Source organism: Sus scrofa, chromosome 1 (assembly GCF_054392235.1).
Source record: "Sus scrofa isolate SSC_HxYL_T2T_F1_AM1 chromosome 1, Sscrofa_HxYL_maternal_Yorkshire_Landrace_v2.0, whole genome shotgun sequence".
Lineage (NCBI taxonomy): Eukaryota > Metazoa > Chordata > Mammalia > Artiodactyla > Suidae > Sus > Sus scrofa.
The window spans coordinates 279,741,333-279,763,587 of record NC_139383.1 but is presented as its reverse complement, the minus strand read 5'-3'; the positions used below and the strand labels follow the sequence as shown (position 1 = coordinate 279,763,587).

Here is a 22,255-nt window from a genome sequence, read left to right as displayed (position 1 = left end):
CTGAACCAGCACCATGGATAAGGGGCATTTTTTTTTTTTTTGTCTTTTCTAGGACCGCTCCCGCAGCATATGGAGATTCCCAGGCTAGGGGTCTAATTGGAGCTGTAGCTGCCGGCCTAGGCCACAGCCACAGCAATGCAGGATCCGAGCCGTGTCTGCAGCCTACACCACAGCTCACGGCAACTTTTTTTTTTTTTTAAGTCATGGTGCAACCTTTTGGGAACAAAAAGGATTTGTTTGTTTGTATGTTTATTCCACACTGATCCCTTTTTGGATGCCAGCCATTCTCTACTAGAAACTGGCAGCACAGTGATGAATAAGACAGTGTGCTTAAGGAGCTTAGAGTTTAGAAGAGAAAACCAACGTATAAGCAGATTATTATTTTTATTTTTGTCTTTTTTTTTTTTTTTTTGTAGGGCTGCATCCGCAGCTTATGGAAGTTCCCAGCCTAGGGGTCCAATTGGAGCTGTTGCTGCTGGCCTACACCACAGCCACAACAGTGCCGGATCTTTAACCAGGCCAGGGATCAAACCCTAGTCCTCATGGATACTAGTTGGGTTCTTGAACTGCTGAGCTATGATGGGAACTTCTATTAGGAAAAAAAAAAAAAAACAGTGGGCTGTGTTCATTCATTCATTCAATCCTTAGCATAGCAGCCAGAGAGATACTGTTAAAATGTGCATTGGATTGCATCGATGCTCACAACCCTCCAGAGAGTCTCCACTTTACAGAGTCTTCGAATGGCCTCATCCTCTACTACTTGTTTCCTTGCTGGACTCTTTGCTACTTCTTGAACAGTGCCAAGCATACTCCCCCTGCTCGGTGACACTCTTCCTTCAGAAGTTCACATGGCTTGTTCTCTCATCTCCTTCAAGGGTTAACTCAAACGTCACCTTCTCAGTGAAGCATTCCTTGATTGCAGTTCATGGAATTGCAACTGTGCCTCCACCCACCAAGCATGCCCTAGTACTCTTCTCCATAGTATGTCTGTCTTATTGTATAATTTAATTCTCTGTTTTGTTTATCTCCTTCATTAGAATGTGAACTCCATGAGGACAGGACTTTCTGTTTGCTTCGTTTTCTGCTGAACTCTGTCTGCATCTAGAACAGGCACTCAATAAATATTGAAGGCAGTGGCCAATTGGCCAAGTCTTTTAAGTTTTTTTGCTCAGTATTGTGTCTCTAGTGCTTGGCACATAGCAAGCGTTTCATAAGTATTTGTCGAATCAAGTCATTGAGTGAGTATTTGGTAGCGATTGAGTGTTACTTATGGTCTCAGCTCTTATGCTGGTGATTTCATATTGAGAAATAATTTAGCTTCTTTGGCACTATTTATTTTTTTACTCTAGGCAAAACTGTAAACATTCTTACCTGAAATCATAAGGTAAAACCTAAAATTATTTATTATCACAAGTGTCAGTCAACTCTGTTTTGTCAAAGAGACAACACCCATTGGAAAAATAATTGAGGGCTACATTGCACCAAATTAGCAGATTGCTTGTAACAACCAGAAATGTTGGCAGCTCAGGAGTTTTGGAGGTGGTGGGTGATTAGGTTGTCTGAAGTTTCATAGCTATTGCTAATAACAATAATTTCAAATAAATAACATTTTTAAACACTTTGAAAATACTGATTGTTTTATAATAGAGATTTTAGTATTTGTGCTTACAACTTTTTAGTTTTGTGTTATTAATTATAGTTGCTCTTTATACTTGCCATAGGAAACATATATTGAGCAAAATTTTCATCTTGAATTATCCGTTGATAAAGTACTATTTTATCTTCACAAAATCAGATATTTCTAACCCAAAGTCTGTGTTTTTCCAGCAGACCTCGCTGTTCAAAATGGAGTTACAAGAATCTCAGTATGTGCCAGTTGGTCCTAGAAGCCACAAAGGCACATTTTCTTGGACTATTTTAGCAATTATGTTAAAAAGTAAAATATTTTTCTATTAAATACAGATGTAGTACATTATAGGATAGAATACAAAGTATGAATGAATTCAAAAAAATAAATTTCTTGTAGCATGATGCTTTAGATGGCTCTTCAAGGTTCTCTCATACCTTGATTTATGGTTACTCTCTCTGCCCTTCAGGTGTGTCCGTGGACAAGTGTGAGAGGCACTGTACTGTACCAGGCTTCCTTTAACTGGATCTTGGCAGATGGTAAGATTCAGAGACATTTCAGGTGGAGGTTAGTGGCACAAGAAAAGAAAACTCCTGTCTGCAGGAGATATTTGATAGGAGAGGAGACCTGGTCTCCTGGTAGGTTGGTGAGGACCTGGCTGCTCCCAGATGGCCACAGTCACTCATAGAGGGGTGAGGGTGGCATCAGAATATCTGAAATGACTGACAGCGGAGCCTCTCTGTATTTGGTCTTTTGTTCTGAGCTTCTCATGATTCAAATATGGTCCGAAACAGACTGCAGCAGACGCTGCAAAGTCTCTTGAGACTGAAATTCAGAAGTCCCACTTCTACTTTCTCCTGTTAGTCACAGCACATTACAAATGAGCCTAGATTCAAGGGGTAGGGAAAGAGACTCCACTTCTTTACAAGAGGAGCTGCAAAGACTCAAATCTACCATGTGACCTTGGGCAAGTTACTTAGCACCTTTAAGCCTTCTTTTTTTGGGAGTGGGGGGTGGGGGATGCTGCTTTTTAGAACTGCATCCTAGGTGTATGGAAGCCCCCAGGCTAAGGATCAAATTGGAGCTACAGCTGCTGGCCTGCACCACAGCCACAGCCATAGCAACTTGGGATCTGAGCTGCACCTGCGACCTATACCACAGCTTGTGGCAGTACCGGATTCCTGACCTATGGAGCGAGGCCAGGGATTGAACCTGCACCCTCATGGTTCCTAGTCAGATTTGTTTCTGCTGAGCCTCAATGGGAACTCCTAAGCCTTTATTTAAAAAAAAAAAAAAAATCTATGCAATGGGGATAATATTAATACCTGCCTCCTAGGGTGGTAGTAAGGATGAGATATGTTGTTACATAAAATGTACAGCTGATAGTAAGAAGTTCAGTCATTGTCATTTATTACTGTTTTCCTTGTGTTTTGCCTGGCCATCCTTAAATGCTGTGGTCTTCCTTCCTGAAGCCTTGTATAACTTTTTTTTTTTTTTTTTGGCTTTTCAGGGCTGCACCTGAGGTATATGGAGGTTCCCAGGCTAGGGGTCCAGTGGAGCTACAGTTGCTGGCCTACACCATAGTCACAGCCGTGCAGGATCCGAGCCGTGTCTGCAACTTACACCACAGCTCATGGCAACTCCAGATCCTTACCCCACTGAGCAAAGCCAGGGATCAAACCTGCAGCCTCATGGTTCCTAGTTGGATTTGTTTCCGCTGCTCCATGTCAGGAACTCCAAGCTTTCTATAACTTTCTTGTCTCTTGGAAAACATAGTATCTTAGTGTTTCATTTGGTGGTTAGTATATTGCATTATGTTACTGTTATGTATGTGCAGGACATAGCTCATCTGCTGAAGTTTGTAAGCCTCTGCGGGGTGTAGGCCAGTGTTCATGTAATTTTTTGTAGGAGTTCCAGTGCCTAGCTGTCAGTGATGTTTAGTGAATGAATCCCATGTTATTCAAAAGAAGATACAAGCATTACTTTTCTGTTGTAATTTAGTCTAGAAAGTACTTTTAGTCAAAGTGTAGAAATAAAAGTGTGAAGGGAAAAATTAAATCTCTAGATATAGGGCGTCACTGTTTACTCTTTAATTGAATTAGGCATGTTCACATGGCGAAGATTTTAATTCCCTGAGGGAAAAATAAGCTTGGTTTTGCTGGTCTAAAAAATAAATGAAGATGTAGAATTAAATTGGAGAGAGTTAGAAAAAGAGATTTAAAATCAATAAAGTGCATTTTATTTTAATGGTCATTTCATTTATTTTCTAATTCTGGGAATTAAGAATTCTGAACTTTAGATCAAAGAATTTTAAAATCTTAGTAAAAAAACAAGGTCTGTTGGTTTTTGTAAATGGAAGACTTTGTATATAATAAAAGCCTTCGTTTTTCTAATTTGTGATCATTTCTTGTGCAAAATAGATGTGTTTCTATAACACTCTTAAGAAATCTGTAAGAATCAGGTTCAGCTTGCCTAATGTAATAGCATGAAGTCGGGGTACAGCGTGGAAAGGTAAAAAAAGAATCTTGCATCTGGTGTTACATGTTGTTAACTCCCTCAGCAGACGTTAAATCATTTCAAGTACAATAATAGTGTGGGAGGTAAATTAACTAACCATTAACAATCTTATAAATACACAATTAACATGCCAACATTTATATGACACATTGATGGGGCAGCAGTAATTTTTGATTGGGAGTTTGCAGACCTTTGAGAAGCCTCAGGCTGTTGCTTATTCAGACAAGTTTTTCACAGATTGCAGGTGAAGGGGCTTGAAGTCTTGTCTGGCCAAAGGAAGTGAGTGTATAGTGTTTTGAAAGTCCAGAAAGGGAAATTTCCTTTAACCATTGGCCGTACTTGAACATTTTAGGTCATGTTGCTATCTCTAGTCCTTAGGGAGTAAAGAAGTATAAGGAGGGGAGTTCCCATTGTGGTGCAGTGGAAACAAGTCTGACTAGTAACCACGAGGTTGCAGGTTCGATCTCTGGCCTCGCTCAGTGGGTTAAGGATCCGGTGTTACCATGAGCTGTGGTGTAGGTCGCAGACGTGGCCCAGATCCCGAGTTGCTGTGGCTATGGCCTGTGGTGTAGGCTGGCAGCTACAGCCCCGATTTGACCCCTAGGCTGGGAACCTCCATATGCCATGGGTGCAGCTCAAACAAGCCAAAAAAAAAAAAAAAAAAAAAAAAAAGAAGTATAAGGAGGGCTCATTTGCTTCTGGTGCGGTTATTTAAAGAGACAAAGAATACTTCAGGTATGGACTTCGTAGCTGAAGTTACATGAATTTCTAGGGATTTTCAAAAAGATACTTAGATCTAACAGGAAATTTAAAGTAAACTCTTCCTCTGTGGTTTCAGGTCAACAAGTAGACGATCTTGAGTTCATTTCGTGTGTAAAAATTTTATGATTTTTTGTTTTGAACTATCGCTAAGTGCACTGCTTATTTCTTACTTTTGTACAAACACTGAGGCATTAGCAGAGGGAAGACTAAGGGTCTAGTCTACTGAGTAACACATTTACTGTATTACATTTTTCACATGGACTGGTGGGAGAAATTTCTCTCAGGCCCTGGAACTCAACAATGGAATTTTTAAAAATCATGTTTTTTATAGTTGTTGTAGTTCTGTGTTCCTCTTTGTTTTGAGAGACTGTATAGTGATTAAGATCCCCAAATCCTGGATTTGATTCTTGGTTCTATTACTTATTAGCTTTCTGGCTTTGGGCAGGTTTCTTTCTTTCTTTTTTTGTCCACGCTTGTGACATGTGGATATTCCTGGGCCAGGGGTTGAACCTATGCCACAGCAGTAACCTGGGCTCCTGAGTGACAATGCTGTGTCCTTAACCCACTGTGCCACAAAGGAACTCCCTGGGCAGGTTTCTTAACCTTTTAGTGTCTCAATTTTTTCATCTGTAAAATGGGGGTTAAAAATAGTAACAATCTGGGAATTCCCATGTGGCACAGAGAGTTAAGGATCTGGTGTTGTTGGGTTGCTGCTGTGGCGCAGGTTCAGTCTCTGGCCTGGGAACTTCCACATGCCAGTGGGAGGGGGTGGCCAAAAAAATAGTAACTGTCTTATGGAGTTACTTTGAGAATTATGTGAATTAATGGATGTAAAAAGGAAAAAACAAATCTAGCTTTTATAAAAAGTTAAGGTTAGCTATCATAATAGCATTTTGCTTCTGAGATTCTGCAGTCTATCTGTAGCAAATGTGCAAGATTTTATGGCATGCCCTGGCTCATGGATTCATCCTGAGTTACTTCCCCTTTGCCATTTTTCTTATCTACTTTTTCATGTGTTGTGCTTTGTATTTTTCTCTAATACATTGCAAATAAAGTCTGGAGGGTGTGTGTCTGTGTATATAAAATTATTAAAAATATACTTGTAGGGATTCCCTTTGTGGCTCAGCATTTAACAAACCTGAATAGGATCCAGGAAGATTCGGGTTCAATCCCTGGCCTCGCTCAGTGGGTTAAGGATCTGGTGTTGCTGTGAGCTGTGGTGTAGGTCGAAGACATGGCTTGGATCCTGAGTTGCTATGGCTGTGGTGTAGGCCGACAACTGAAGCTGCAGGCTAGCTCCCCTAGCCTGGAAACTTCCATGTGCTGCAAGTGTGGCCCTTGAAAGAAAGAAAGAAAGAAAGAAAAAAGAAAAAAAAAAAATATATATATATATATAATATATATGCACACACTTATAGTAAGACTTGCTACCCATTAAAACCTACTAAAAATGTACTCTCTTGTTAGGGTGTGCTCCAGGTTACCACAGGCAGGTTACATGATCATTAATAAACACAAAGCAAATGGTTATGTAAAGTGGTGATAGCATCTGAATTGCACCTGGAACCTTGCTTAGCCTATAGTAGGAACTAACTAACTTCCTTCCTTCCTTCTTTCCTTCCTTCCTTCCTTCCTTCTTTCTGCTTTTTAGGGCCTCACCTGCAGCATTTGCAAGCTTCCAGGCCAGGGATTGAACCCATGTCGTAGCAGCAACCTAAGCCGCTGAAGTGACAATTCTGGATACTTAACCCACTGTGCCGCAGGAGAACATGCTAAACACTTTTGAGAAGTGCTGTAATTAAACAGCAAGAAGAAAGCCTATTTAGTTCTGTGGAATCTGGCATTTCCTAGACATTTTTAAAAGATTTAAATTTTAAGAGTTCCCGTCGTGGCACAGGAGAAACAAATCTGACTAGTAACCATGGGGTGGCAGGTTTGATCCCTGGCCTCACTCAGTGGGTTAAGGATCTGGCGTTGCTGTGAGATGTGGTGTAGGTTGCAGACTTGGCTTGAATCCCTCGTTGCTGTGGCTGTGGTGTAGGCTGGCAGCTGTAGCTCTGATTTGACCCCTAGCCTGGGAACCTCCATTTGCTAGGAGACCAAAAACAAAAACAAAAACAAACAAACAAAAAAAAAGATTTAAATTTTAAAAATTATGGTAAAATGCATATAACAAATTTTACCATTTTAACCATTTTTAAGTGTACAGTTCAGTGGCATTAAGCACATCCACGTTGATGTGCCATCAGCACTGTCCATCTCTAGAACTTGTCCATCTTCCTAAACTGAAACACTCTTAAACCTGTTAAAAACTTTCTTCCCTTTCTCCTCTCCCTCCATCCCCTGACGATCACTGTTCTTTCTGTCTCTATGAATCTGACTGCTCCAGGTACCTCACATAAGTGGTGTTGTGCAGTGGTTGTCCTTTGTGACTAGCTTATTTCATTTAGCGTAATGTCCTCAGGGTTTATCCATGTTGTGGCATGTCTTAGAATTTCCTTCCTTTTTAAGGCTGAATAATTTTCCATCATATGTGTATACCACATTTTGTTTATTCTCTATCATGTATTTTTTTGGGGTGGGGGGCTGTGCCGGCAGCACACAGAAGCTCCCATGCCAGGGATTGAACCCATGCCACAGCAGCAACCTGAGCTGCTACAGTGACAATGTCAGATCCTTAACTACTAGGCCACCAGGGCACTCCTCTACCGTGCATTTTTAATGACTGTGAAGTATTCCATTGTATGTATGTGTCATGGCATATGCACCATTGATGGATGTTTAGGGTACTTTCAGATTTTCAGTATTACAACCCTGAATAAATATTTTTCCATAGTTATTTTCTAAGAGCAAATCCTAGAAGTGTGATTGTCCAAAGAGTTTTTGTGTTTTACACTTTGATAGATGTACCAAATTACCCTTAAAAAGTCCCAGTTTTCATTCCCTTTTGTGGTGCATGAGAGTGCCCACCTCTCTGAACCCCTGCAAACATCAGGTTTTAAAAATCTTTGATCTTGGAGTTCCCATCATGGCTCAGTGGTTAACGAATCCAACTAGGAACCATGAGGTTGCGGGTTCGATCCCTAACCTTGCTCAGTGGGTTAAGGATCCGGTGTTGCCGTGAGCTGTGGTGTAGGTCGCAGACGTGGTTTGGATCCTGAGTTGCTGCGGCTCTGGCATAGACCAAAAAGAACCAAAAAAACCCCCCAAAAAAACCATCTTTGATCTTTGCACAACTGATCACAGAAAATTATCTTTGTCTTAGAAATCTAATCTACCTTCAAATGATAATTTGCTTCTCTTAAAGTGATTTAAAACATAGTCTTTTTGTTCTGAAAAGTAATTTTGGAATAAATTGATATTGTCCCAAGGTGACAGTTTCGAAGCGTACATTGTAGAGAAGCTCTTGTATCTGTATTAATTTTTTAAAAAGCAATTCTTTCTTTATAATCACACTTAACACATGACATGCTCATATATGGCTTATTTCTTAAACAAAATTATATAGTCTTTGGAAGTCAGGTAGCAATACTTATTGAATTCCTGCTGTGTGTAAGATTCTTGGTTGCCAGAAGGATAAGGTATTATGGTCCCTGTCCTCGTGTAGCTTACAGCCTAAATCCTTAAGTACATGTTGTAGGAGGTGGAAAGCATGTTTCCTGTGGCAGTCCCGTGGGAGTTCCCTGTCAGAACTGATACTGATGAAGGATTTGTTGAGTGATTCATACAGACTTCTCATTGTACGAGGTCATAGTGTACTAATAGAGAAGATAGCTGCACGTGGTGCGGTGTTTGGGGGCTTCCGTCATTCGTATATTTAGGGAATGGGTAAGTGCCTTCAAAAGTGTTTGCCCCCAACTCTTTTCTTCATAAGAGGTGATGGAGCAGGTCCATTTTCCCAAAAAAGATTCTGTGCAAGATACTCCAGTATACTTTTGCTGCTTTGCCCTTTGACTTTTTGGTGCCAGAGCATCCATTAAATGGGTGATTTCTCACCGAAGGCCTTGATTTTGCAAGGGTGAACTAATCAATATGAAGTTGAAAATACCTGCCCCTTTGCTGGTGACTAGTTGCCTTACTTGCATAAGAGATGTTTATAGTGATTGCTACCAGATGTTTGTAACTCTGTTGATCTGTGATTCTCTGGTTCTGTTAGAAAACACATACTGTCTATGGTTGTTTACATCTCTTTCTGCTTGTATAAGAAGTTCTGATTTTTACAAGTGAAACTTACATGCTCCCCTTTTTTTCTGTAGTTTTTTTTTCTGATTAAAACACTTAAAGTAGTGGGCTGACATTAATGTTTCTGAGACTAAGTGTCTCAGAACTTTGACACTTAGAATCTGATAATGTTAGGAGATATACTAGGTCTATATTAGGGTATAAACTTTTTGACTCAGGCATAACCTTATTCACTTTTGCATTTCCTATTAGCTTCAGTGTAAAATAAGCACTTAGTGAATATTTAAGGGAAAAAAGGTTAATATAATTCCCTTGATTAGAGATGCTTCTCAGTTAAATTTTTTTTTTTTTTTTTTTTTGTCTTTTTAGGGCCACACCCACGGCATATGGAAGTTCCCAGGCTAGGGGTTAGAATCAGAGCTGCAGCTTCCAGCCTACACCACAGCCACAGCAATGCCAGATCCAAACCGCATCTGCGACCTACACTACAGCTCATGGCAATGCCGCATCCTTAACCCACTGAGCGAGCCCAGAGGTCGAACCTGTGTCCTCATGGATATTAGTCGGATTTGTTACCACTGAGCCACATCGGGAATTTCTAAACTTCCTCTTAATTGCAGTATCTTTAAGATCCCCCGAGTGATGTCAATACAGTGATATGTTGCCAGACAAATTTTTAAAACCTCAGTTAGTTATAATGGTTTTTTAGCTAGATTTCCCTCTATGTTCCATTTCTAGAAGAAACAAATAATAAGAAAACCTGGTGCTTTAGGTCTTCCTAAAAATGGCTGTCTTCTAGGACTGTTCCTAGGAATGTATTCAGTCCAGCTTTCCCACTCCTTGCACTTCCTAATGGTTTTAGAGGAAGAGGGAGGTGACCCAGATGACCTGCGGAGTCCTCTGTTACAGAGGAAGCACACACTTATTTTATTGCTCTGAACTTATGAGAGAAGGATAAATTGTTGATATATTTTAGGATTACTTTAAACAAGTATTGAAAACTGAAATTGGTAATGATGTTTTTACAATTATCATCATTATTAATAGCAGCTAATTTTAAATCAGGTACTCTTTTGAGCATTTTACCTGCATAATTTTATATATATCCTTTTATCCCTGCAACCCTCGTTTTATAAATGAAGAAAGAGAAAGAGGGTCAATGAGGTTAAGGTTATTTTGACCAAGATCGCATAGTTAGCAAGTGATAGGGCGAGGATTTGAACCTAGTTCTGCCTAAAAGGCCTTAGGTTCTTAACTACGCTTTTGGAATATTATCTTTGCTGAGTATTCCCATTTAACTGAGGAGGTACCATTTTGTTCCCAGAATAAACATCATTACAGTTTTAACAGGATTCAGGAAGCAGTTCTTATAATTAGATTTCTAAAATAAGAAATTAATCTAGTAGCAGACAAGTTTGATTAATAAGTTTGATTTTAAAAGCACAGTACTCTCTTAAACCAGAAGAAAGGAAAATATATTTATTGGACAAAATGACTTCGGTGGTACATTTTTGTAAAATTCCTGGTAATCCAGAAGGCATTGTCTGTGCCCTTTTAGACATTTCACAACCATGTGGCAGGAGGGGCAGATGTAAACTGAAGGCATACAGTTTTATGCTTTAACACGTCATCTGAGGAAAATACATCTTGTTCCCCTATGACCTTATAAAGTAATGAGTTTGCATGGGAATGAAGGGAGAAAGAAAGGAAATTTTATTGTTTTCACAGTAGTTATGTGCTGTGAGTGGCCTAAGGAGTTACTGCTATTTGTTTTGTAAAAGAGCAAGCCATCCTCTCTGATAACATACCTTGGAGATCTCATTGACTAGAGCAGTAGCCTCTAGTGCTTATAAGGATTTCCTTTCAGCTTAGACTTAATCCTTTTAAGCTCCTAGATACAGGGATAAATGTTGATTTTCAAAGTAGCATTTTACCACATTGAATTTGTTTGAAAAATGATTCAGTCCTTTTCTGCCTTATTCTTAAATGTTGCTGTGTGCATCATGTTTCTAGGTAGGTGAGCCTGTGAAACAATATGAAGAGGAGAAAATAGCCTTTTAAGAAAATTGGCCCACAAAAAGGATGGCCTTCTTGGACAATCCAACTATCATTCTAGCTCATATTCGACAGTCACATGTGACCAGTGATGACACAGGAATGTGTGAGATGGTTCTCATTGATCATGATGTTGACCTAGAGAAGATTCATCCTCCTTCAGTGCCTGGAGACAGTGGGTCAGAAATTCAGGGAAGCAATGGTGAGACTCAGGGCTATGTATATGCCCAGTCAGTCGATATTACCTCAAGTTGGGACTTTGGTATTAGAAGACGCTCAAATACAGGTAAACATTGCCTTTTAGTCGTGTTTTCTGACCTTTAAATCAGTAAACAATCTTACAGAATAATGTATAATATTGGAAGAAGTTTAATGGGGAACATACATGTATTGTGCTAACAGTAATTCTAAGCAATGTCTCCATCTCTGCCACTGTGAATGAAGAAAGCCTCTGGAATGATTTATTAGAAGGAAGTAGACAGCAGAGGAATTAGGAAGTAGATAGAGGAAGAATAGGTGGGAAAGTTGCATGTTGTGTTTCTGAGCAGTCACCATGTAGAGAGAAGTGGATCGTTTTGGGTTATCTTCACAGAGTGACAGACTACCTGGAGGCAGATTTCGGGCTGACATGATAAAGATCCCTTAGTAGACCAGCCAAAGAGTATCGCTGCCCAAGACTGTGTAAGTCGCTGGAGGAATTGTAGGGAGATGGGGAATTGGAGGGAGACAGCTGAATGTTTGTTAGGGCTGGTTTTAGTAGGAAGTCCCACCTTGGGTGTGAGATTAGAAAAGATACTTCTGCTTTTGATATAGTACTTTCTTTTCTTTTTTTCTTTCTTTCTTTCTTTTTTTTTTTTTTTTTTCTTTTTAGGGCCCCACCAGTGGCATTTGGAGGTTCCCAGGCTAGGGGTCAAATCGGAGCTACAGCTGCCGGCCTTTGCCACAGCCACAGCCACGCCAGATCCGAGCCACATCTGTGACCTACACCACAGCTCACGGCAACGCTGCATCCGTAACTCACTGAGCAAGGCCAGGGATTGAAGTCGCAACCTCATGATTCCTAGTCATATTGTTTCTGTTGTGCCATGATGGGAACTCCTACCTTTATTTTCTTTAGTCCATCTCTGCCCTTTGATCCTTGTGACTTGAAAATGCTCAACTTTGGCATAAATCTATTTAGTTACTAGCTTTCAAAAGCCTATTTTCCAGCTTCTGTTTTTTGGAAGCCTTTCTAGGGGAATGTGATGAACCAAGTCCTTGGGTAAATTATTTAGACTATAAAATGTAGCTCTAACATAACAGGGCATTCTAATTATTATTTTTAGATAATCAGTAGCAGTTACCTGCTAACTCCTAGGAAAAGTAATGGCAGGATATATAGTAGAACATTGGAAATATTTACATGTTAATTTCACAGTCCAAATGTAAAAGATATGTAAAGGAAATCTGAAGGTAGAGCAGCATACAATTTACAGTGAAAGACTTGTTAAAGTTTTGGTTCAGAATTCATCTTTTTTTGAGTGTGTGACATCTACAAAGAATTTTTTTGTGCGTGACATCTACAAAGAATAATTTGCTCTCCTGATGAAAATAATTAATAGCATTTCCCAGTATCTAAAGGAACTTTTATCAAAATAGGATTTGAGTGAAGGTTTGAATATAATTTAGAACCATTGATTCTCAGTTCTCTAGTTGAAACTGACTTCCTTGCAAGTTATTGAGATGATATCTTTTATGACAGGTTGAATGGATTTCAGTAGGAGAATACTGCTAAATTGAGAGCTTTATGATTATATTACTTTGGCTGTACCCTTCACATTTATTAATTGCAATTGAATGTATTTTTCTTCAGTGGAATTTGGTTCGATATGCTGACATTGTCAGAATGCTTTTGCCAGCATAGTTTAATTTTCCGGCAAGATTAGTTTCAGTATTTCCCTACCAACAATGCAAAGGCAGGGATATAAGATTTCCTACCTTGAAAGTGATTAGGAGAAAATTTTATTTATCTTATCTATTTTTTTATTAGCATTGTGCCAAGATAGAAAGTTGAAGATTAACAAGAGGAAACTAATTTGAAGAGGTGGCGTCATTTGTGACTTTCTTTTCCATTGTGGTCTCTGTGTGCAGCCAGTTGTTAATGTAAGCTGGACAGTAATTCTTTAAAAGATCAGTTCACTGACTTTTGAAGGTTGATCAGCCAGTGGTAATATAATCACAAATGCACAATTTCAGGTGATGCTTTTGTTACCATTGTTGGAATTTCTTAAGCTGGCACTTAGATACTAATAATTAATTAAGATTGTGGAGTATCCTAGTGACCAAGGAATTTACTTTTTAATGCTTTCAGCATATCTTAAAATTTTGTATAAGAAAAATTATTCTTTTTAGGATTTGACTAATGTTACAAAGATACAAATCATTTATTTTACTACCTATAAACTGTTTCAGCCCACTGAAGAAAAGCTATGCTAATTTATATAGCTTTGACATTTTATAATTTTCATGATTTTTAGATAAAGGATTTTATATTTAAAACTTTAATAGTCTAGTCTGAGTTCATTTATCTTTAATTTTTGAAACGGGTAGAGTAATTCATAACAGTAATTTTATTCCTGTAATGTAATATTCACTTCAGTTCATTTGTGCATTAAAATTCCTTTAAGACCGTTATTAATGATTTATATAATGAAATGTCATATTAATCACAGAAGTTTTCACATTTTATTATTCTCTTCCATGTTAATACTATCTTTATGATCTCTATTAATGTTTTATATCCTCTAATTTCAATTATAAATCAAGAATATTTTCATGTTTTTGTTGGTATTTGCTTTTCAGGGGTGCCACCTTTAAAATTTTATGACTTTTTCCCTACATATGCAATATAAAACATCTTTATTCATATAAAGGTAGTTAATTATGTCTTTGTTTATAGTAAACTTTCATTGACAAACTTATAGTTATAATATTTCTTTTCAAGCTCAAAGATTAGAACGACTCCGAAAAGAGAGACAAAACCAGATCAAATGCAAAAATATTCAGTGGAAAGAAAGAAATTCTAAGCAATCAGGTAAATGGAAATAATTTTTAATTGTTAATTTGAGATTTATATATTTAGTTTATATTATTATATAAAAGCTTTTACTTTTAATTCATCCTTTCAACTCCTCTAGGCAGATACTTCTTGTGTTTTGAGCTTTGAACTCCTTCACTTGGGTGCCTTGGTCCTCTGAAGCTCTGTGTTCTTTAGGTCTTTTCTTTTCGGCTCCTCTTCCTTCTGGGTCACAGGAGTTGATGCATTCAAGGCACATTTTGTAGCAGTTGTTTTCTTAGTACCTTGTTCTTGGAGCCATGGTGCTCCTATGATTTAGATGGGCCACTGGGTTATAGATTCCTCCTGGCAGTTCTAACCTAAACTTTCCCCTATCTCATTAGTGGTCCCAGTAACAATCTCTCTCTCTTTTTTTTTTTTTTTTTTTTTTGCATATGTGGTAATTCTTTTCCTTTAGCTTACAAACCATTATGTAGTTGGTACTAGCATTTGCAGTATGTGCTCATATGGTATGTATATTAAAAAGCCGGCCATCTTGCGTATTTTCAAAGCTTCAGTCTCGGCAAGAAGAGACTTAAAATTTTTTTCAAAATAGAATGTGATTAAAGTATTTTCTAATGTTTTTTCGTGTTTCCTAGATTTTTCTCTTTTCCTCCTTTCAAATAAATATCTTCAGTCTGTTACATCTTCTTGGCACCTCCCACTACCACCCTGGCATGTAATACACACTCAGTCAGTTTATTTGTTGGTTACTCCATTGCTACATAATATTTATAAAACTAACAGTATTCATGATGATAATGTTAACAGCAGCACCTACCTGGTAGGTGCTGTGGTAGTTACCTTTCATGCATTACCTCTAATGCAACAGTCTTACGAGGTGTAGGTATCATTGTCCTCAACAGATAAAACAGAGGCTGAGACTTAACTTGTTCAAGTTGCAAGGCTGGCAAGTGGTAGTGCAGTAGAGCCATGTTTTGTGTCTAACCCTGTCTCCATCTAAAGGCTGATCTCTTTCTGCTAAACCACTCATATTAAGTGGTTATTGCTTTCTCCTACTATGATTGTAAACCCAGGAGTGTTCAATGGGTATGATTTTTTTCAGTGATTGCTTCTAAATGATAACTGTGTAGAACAGAAATCCCATCTACATCTTTCTCTTTCTTATGTCTTGTTTCTTTGACTTGCTGTGGTTCTCCTTGAATTTCTTTTTAGTTTTGCTCTTGATACTTAAAAGAAATCTCTCTAGGCTGGCCTTTTCTGTTGATCTAGTTAATATTTCTTTCTGTTGTATTTAGCACAAACTGGAAAACCTTTATATCATTTATGTTGTCCACTCTTCAAAATTTTTATATATCTTTTTTTTTTTTTGGTCTTATTTATTTATTTATTTTTTTGTCTTTTGTCTTTTTAGGGCCGCACCTGCGGCATATGGAGGTTCCCAGGCTAGGGGTCTAATCGGAGCTGTAGCCGCCGGCCTACACCTGAGCCACAGCAATGCCAGATCCAAGCCGTGTCTGTGACCCACACCACAACTCATGGCAACGCCGGATCCTTAACCCACTGAGCAAGGCCAGGGATCGAACCCACAACCTCATGGTTCCTAGTCAGATTCATTAACCACTGAGCCACGACGGGAACTCCTGATATTTTTCTTAATTATCTCTTCTTGATCAATTCAGAGCCAGTTTGATAAGCCCATCTCTTTAGTAACACTTTGTTTTGCCTTCTTCACTTCCATATCTTAAAATGACTATAAATAAATAGAGGAAGAGCACCTGAAATATAACTGCATTAACCTCTTTCATTCACAATATGGGAAATAACTTCTTCAACCTAATTTTTTTGTGTGTGTGTCCTTTTAGGGCTGCACTCATGGCATATGGAGATTCCCAGGCTAGGAGTAGAATTGGCGCCATAGCTGCTGGCCTCTACCACAGCCACAGCAGTTCCAGGTCCAAGCCACATCTACGACCTATGCTGCACCTTGTGGCAGTGCTGGATCCTTAACTGACTGAGCAGGGCCAGGAATCAAACTTGTATCCTCACGGACCCTAGTGGGGTTCTTAACCTGCTGAGCCACAACGGGAACTCCTCTTCAACCTAAATTTTGATGTATCTAATAAATAGAGATTCATCTAATACATTTTAATACATCCTCCACGCACTCTTTAAAGTCTAATCCACTTTAACATTTGTCCAGTGTTTCACAGCATGTGCTTCAGAAATAGTCTCCTTTTTGCTTTCATTTTAACCTACTGTCCATTCGTGTGTATACTTCTCTTTCCCTCAGTTTCCTTCCCTCTTAGTTCTTTCTCACAGATTTCAGTAATTGATCTGTGGTCTCATTTCTGGAAAAGCTCCCTTAGGTGCCTGCCCATCTTTGAAACGTTGACCTTGATTCTGGCCAGACTAGTAGCCTGCTTGGTGGTTACTTGTAATGGTTAGGCTGCTCACAGAGGAATGTCTTTGAATTTTTTGTTAAGCTGGTTCCATCATCACCACAGATTGGCACTCTGGGTATCCTGAAGTGTGTTAGAAGAGTAGAGTCAGCAGTCCACTAAACATCTACCTGGCAAACGGAGCAGCCATTCTTATTTTCACACATCTCTAAAACACACACTCTCTTTTGGCAAGAGATCAATCATTTTTATCTTAATTGGGAATTGTGATCTTAACTGGGAATAATTTCATTTCCTTTTTTTCTTTTTTCTTTCCTTTTTTTTTTTTTTTGCTTTTTAAGGCCTCATTTTTTAGGGTTGCGCCTGCGGCATATGGAAGTTCCCAGGCTAGGGGTCGAATCGGAGCTGTAGCCACCAGCCTACACCACAGACATAGCAATACGGGATCCAAGCCTTGTCTGTGACCTACACCACAGCTCACAGCAATGCCAGATCCTTAACCCACTGGTCGAACCCATATCCTCATGGATCCTAGTCAGCTTTGTTAACCCTGAGTCATGAAAGGAATTCCTATTCATTTCATTCTTTTTCTGCTAACTACATTTTGTTAAAAATTATGGGAGTTCCCTACTGGCTCATCAGGTTAAGGATTTGGCATTGTCACTGCTATTGCTTGGGTCATTGCTGTGGCATTGGTTCAGTCCTGGGAACTTCTGCATGCCATGGGTGCAGCCAAAAAAAAAAGAAAAAAATCCTTTCATCTGTTTGTTTGTTTGTTTTGTTTTGTTTTTGGTCTTTTTGCCATTTCTTGGGCCGCTCCCGAGGCATGTGGAGGTTACCAGGCTAGGGTTCGAATTGGAGCCGTAGCCGCCGGCCTACTCCAGAGCCACAGCAATGTGGGATCCAAGCTGCATCTGTGACCTACAGCACAGCTTATTGCAATGCTGAAGCCAGGGGTCAAACCCACTTCCTGTGGATACTAGTCAGATTTATTTCTGCTACACCACAATGGGAACTCCCCCCAAAGTTCTCCATATGCCAGGAGACCACATGATGGATTTAATACCTGGGAGTGAGATCCTTTTAGTATACCCATAGCTAAAACTGCACGGATAAACATGAAGACAATATCATTGGAAGACGGCTTTGTCAGGATTAATGTTAAATCAAGGACCTAGGCATGTGGAAGTTCCTGGGCCAGGGTCTGAACCTGCTCTGCAGTAATGAGGCCTGCACCACAGCTGTGGCAATGCCTGATCCTTAACCCGCTGTGCTACCAGGGAACTTCCAAGGACCTAGTAGCTTTACGTTTGTTGTTTTGAACTGATGTTGGTATATTCTTTACAAAATTATTACTCTTATTCACTGAGTCACTTAAACAAGTATTTCTTCTGTAGCTTCTGTGTGCATAGTAATTCTGTGCCAGGTGCTTCAAGGAATATGGGTTCCTGTCCTCAAGAAGTTTGAGGTCTAAATGGGAGACAAGCTATTAACATGTGAAGTTAAATAATAACTTAAAAAAACACAGTTTATATCAATTACTGAGAAATATTCCTGACGTTATCTTCATATAACTTCTGCTACTGGTTTCTTAGACAAGCAGTTCCCAGATACCATTGCTGTATAAAATTCAAAAATGCATCCCAAAGTGCATGTTTAATGACGTTCTGTATACATTTCTCTGCCCTGTCTGTGGAATTCCTGATTATTCAGTCGGTAGAGGTTGGGATCCACAAATCTATATTTTCCGGAAGTCTCCTGGTTGATTCTGATGAGTAACCAGCTCTGAGGACCAATGGATTTTAATATGCCACCCACTATGTTTGCTTCATCTTCATGCCAGTCAAACGAATAAGCTATTAATATTTTTATATTATAAGAGGAAATTGGAGTACTGAGGTGCTAAGTGACTTCCCCAAGTTACTTACTTAAAAGTAATAAGTGGCAAAGACAATTCTTTTCCTGGCCAATCTGAACCCCCGAACTGTAGTTTTTCTACTCTGCCCCCTTCTCTCCCATACTGTAGACAGAAAGGAGCTGCTCCTGGAGCTTTGGGTACTGAGTCTTTGGTGTGCCCTTGTATCTTTTCTTCTCTAGTGTGTAGGCTACAGCCAGGGTTTAGGAAGGTTGCCAAAGCTTCTGTATTAAAAAAATTTTCAGTTGCAAATAAATAACGAAAAACAATTAAAATTAAAGTTGAAGAGCACCTTGAAGTTTGCAACTCAAGAAGTACAGCTATGCCTTATGAATGGTTTGGAACCAGGAGGAGTGGCTTTCATCATGTCGCCCAATCTTATCTCTAACTTCTTTTTTTGTTTTTTTCCATTTTCTTTACCTTTTAATGAATATTGGTCATTTTTTTTTATTATCTCTAACTTCTTTGTGTCCATCTGCTCTCTCCTTCCTCCTCCCCTTCTGCTCCCTACCCCCACAACTACTTTACTCTCATCCAGAGCTCTTCATTCAGCAAGTATTTATTAAGCTCCTACAGTATACAGAGACAATTATGCACTCTTACAGGCCTAGAAAGTGTAGTAGTGAACAAGACAAAGCCCTTCCCATTGTGGAGCTTGTGGGGGAGAAAGTTAACAAACAGTGCATCAAATGTCAGAATGGGGTAAGTGGCATAGAGAAAAATATCCCCCAGCGCAGGAGGATAAGGAATGTTGGGCAGAGTATTTTGCTGTTTTATGGAGGGTGATCAGAGAAGGCCTCATTAGGAAAGTGATGGATGAGCAGAGATCTGCAGGAAGTGAAGGAGTGAGCTAGGCAGCTACTGGGAGATGAGTCTTCTAAAGCAGGGGAAGAGCACGTGCCAAGGTTCTTGGCGGAAGTGTGACTGATGTACTCAGGGAATAGCAAGGAAGGAAGCCTGTTGGTTAGAGCAGAGTAAGCGAGCAGAGGAGTGGGAGACCTGATTGTGGACAGTCTGGTAAGGAATTTAATTTTTACTTTGGGCGAGGCAGTTTGATCAGAGTACTGATGTGATGTGTGATTTCCTTTACCCCCTTCCCAGCTTAAATTTCCTTTAAAACAACTGTTTATTATAAAAAAATTTCAAACACAAAAACAAAGTTTCAAATACATGAAAGTAGAGGGAATGGTATCCCAAACCCCTGTGTACCCATCACCCATCTTTAGCAATTAGCAGCATATGTCTGGTCTTGTATGTTTATACATTCACCTCCCCTCCCCTCCCAGAGTATTTTTAAGGAAATCCCAGCTATCATATAATTGCATATCTAAATACTTAATTTTTTTTTAACACATAGGAAAAGTGCAATACCACTATTTTCCAAAAAATTAACAGGATTTTTTTTTTTTTTTTTTCATTTTTTAGAGTTGCGCTTGCGGCATGTGGAAGTTCCCAGGCTAGGGGTCAAATTGGAGCTGCAGCTGCTGGCATACACCGCAGCCACAGCAACACGGGATCTGAGACTTGTCTGCAACCTACACCACAGCTCACAGCAGTGCCAGATCCTTAATCCACTGAGTAAAGCCAGGGCTCAAACCTGCGTTCTCATGGATACTAGTCAGGTTTGTTACCACTGAGCCACGATGGGAACTCCAGGAATTCTTTAATACTATCAAGGATTTCTCTGGTTGACTCAATTTTTTTTTTATTTCTCCCCCCACTTTGCTTATTTAGTTCTAGCTCTAAGGTCCACACATTACATTACTTTTGGGTGACATGTCTCATTTCCTTTTTAATCTATAGAATTTCTTTCATTTGTTTATTGTAATTTATTTGTTGAAGAAACTGGGTCATTTGTCCTGTAGAATCTCCTATATTCTGGATTTTGCTTATTGTATCCCCGTGATTTCATTTAATATGTTCTTCTGTCCTCTTTATTTCCTACAAACTTGAGGTTGGATCTAAGCAGTTGCTCAGATTGACATGTGATTTTTGGTAAGAATACTTCGTACATGCTGGTCTGTATTTATTTCCCATTGCATTATTTCAGGAAGCGTGGAATGTCTTCTTGTGGCTTTTTTTTTTTTTTTTTGGGGATGATTGATGAAGGAATCAGGTTATCCATCCACTATTAAATTACTCCCATCAGCTTTTCATCTGATGGTTTTAGTGGCCAGTAATGAACATTTCCTAGATTCATTATTTCATTAGGAGTTGCAAAATAGTGATTTCTAATTTTATGAGTCTTTCTTCATTTACTAACTTGTTTTGTATAAAGAACTTTCCCTAATCTGTTGTTTGACTTAGATATAGTCCCTATAGGAAAGGTAGGATAAATGCTTGAGTCTTTTCCTTTTGTTAATAGTTTTTGGAATGAAGAGTTTGTTCCCTAACATCCCATGTAGACGACCAGTGAAGGTTTTTTCCCTTTGTATCATGATGAACTCGTGGGTTTCTCAGCACAATTTATAATTTTCAATTCACTTCAGTTATTCTTCTTTTATGCTCAAATTGTTTCTTTGTGTAGTAAGTTACTTCACATTTGCTTCGAAGTTCTTTTGACACAATTCCAGTAATCTTTCATAGCTTCCTTGCTTTTTTGTATGACAAGATGTTCCAGGCTCATCTTACACATTTTCTCCTGCAAATCTGGAGCCAGCCATTTCTCTAGGGAGTCTTTATTCTTTTTAGTGGTAAGTGGCATTAAAAGACCACAACTGAGCTCTAGGTGTGTTCACTGGTTCAATTTTTTTTTTTCCCTTATAGGCCCTTTGAGGGAGTAGTGTTCAGAAAAAAATTATTATTTTTTTTTCTTTTCAGAGCTGCGCCTATGGCATATGGAGGTTCCCAGGCTAGAGGTCAAATTGGAGCTACAGCTGCTGGCCTACACCACAGCCATAGCAATTCGGGGTCCACGCAGTGTCTGCAACCTACACCAGAGCTCACGGCAACGCCGGATCCTTAACGCACTGAGCAAGGCCAGGAATTGAATCTGAAACCTCATGGATCCCTTTCGGGTTCATTAACCACCGAGTCACTAAAGGAACTCCCCCAAAATTAATTTTTTTTTTTTTTTTTGTCTTTTGTAGGGCCGAACCCATGGCATATGCAAGTTCCCAGGCTAGGGGTCCAATCGGAGCTGTAGCTGCCAGCCTATGCTACAGCCACAGCAACACCAGATCCGAGCTGCGTCTGCGACCTACACCACAGCTCAGGGCAACCACCGGATCCTTAACCCACTGAGCAAGGCCAGGGTTCAAACCCGCAACTTCATGGTTCCCAGTTGGATTAGTATCTGCTGCCCCACAACGGGAACTCCCCAAAAATTAATTTTTTAAGAGGGAATACATTGTGAGCTAATGCTGATAATTTCAATTCAAATAGGATTACAGAATGTTAACTATTTTGATTTTATGTTTATGGATCTTTTCTCATGCTGAAAATCTTGATTCCAGAATGGAAAAACCAGTGTCATTACTAAAAACATGATTAGTGGAAACAGGTTCATATTTATTTATTTTTGTCTTTTTGATTTGTTCCATTAAGGACTGTCTAGTCAAATTGCTATGTGATAAAGCTACTTAAAATAGTTCCCCTCTTTGTAGTTAAACTGCCAACTAAATATTACACTTAAGTTCATTTATTTCATTTTGCTTTTATATTTAGAAGTTGTACTTTTTCTTTAATAATTGTGCAAAACATTTACGTGGTTCTGAAGTTCAATACACAAAACAAGGTAA

The 22,255-nt window shown here is 39.1% G+C and overlaps 1 protein-coding gene across 29 annotated transcripts in view; it reads left to right on the top strand.

Moving 5' to 3' along the window:
• Positions 1-22,255, top strand: part of MAPKAP1 (MAPK associated protein 1) — a 254,194-nt gene that overhangs the window by 22,396 nt on the left and 209,543 nt on the right. For 6 of the 29 annotated variants that reach the window (XR_014827398.1, XR_014827394.1, XM_084996336.1 and 3 more), the window contains exons 2-4: positions 2,097-2,166; positions 11,102-11,429; positions 14,127-14,216. The exons of 6 other annotated variants lie outside the window; for them this stretch is intronic. Coding sequence is in view for 10 of the 23 variants with exons in the window: in XM_084996336.1 (XP_084852462.1) it covers positions 11,171-11,429; positions 14,127-14,216 (349 nt within the window). In the remaining 13 variants the exon portion in view is untranslated. Of the gene's footprint in view, positions 1-2,096; positions 2,167-11,101; positions 11,430-13,172; positions 13,286-14,126; positions 14,217-22,255 lie in introns of all 29 variants that reach the window. 17 more of the 29 variants (XR_014827397.1, XM_084996342.1, XM_021068873.2 and 14 more) reach the window with 5 other exon arrangements.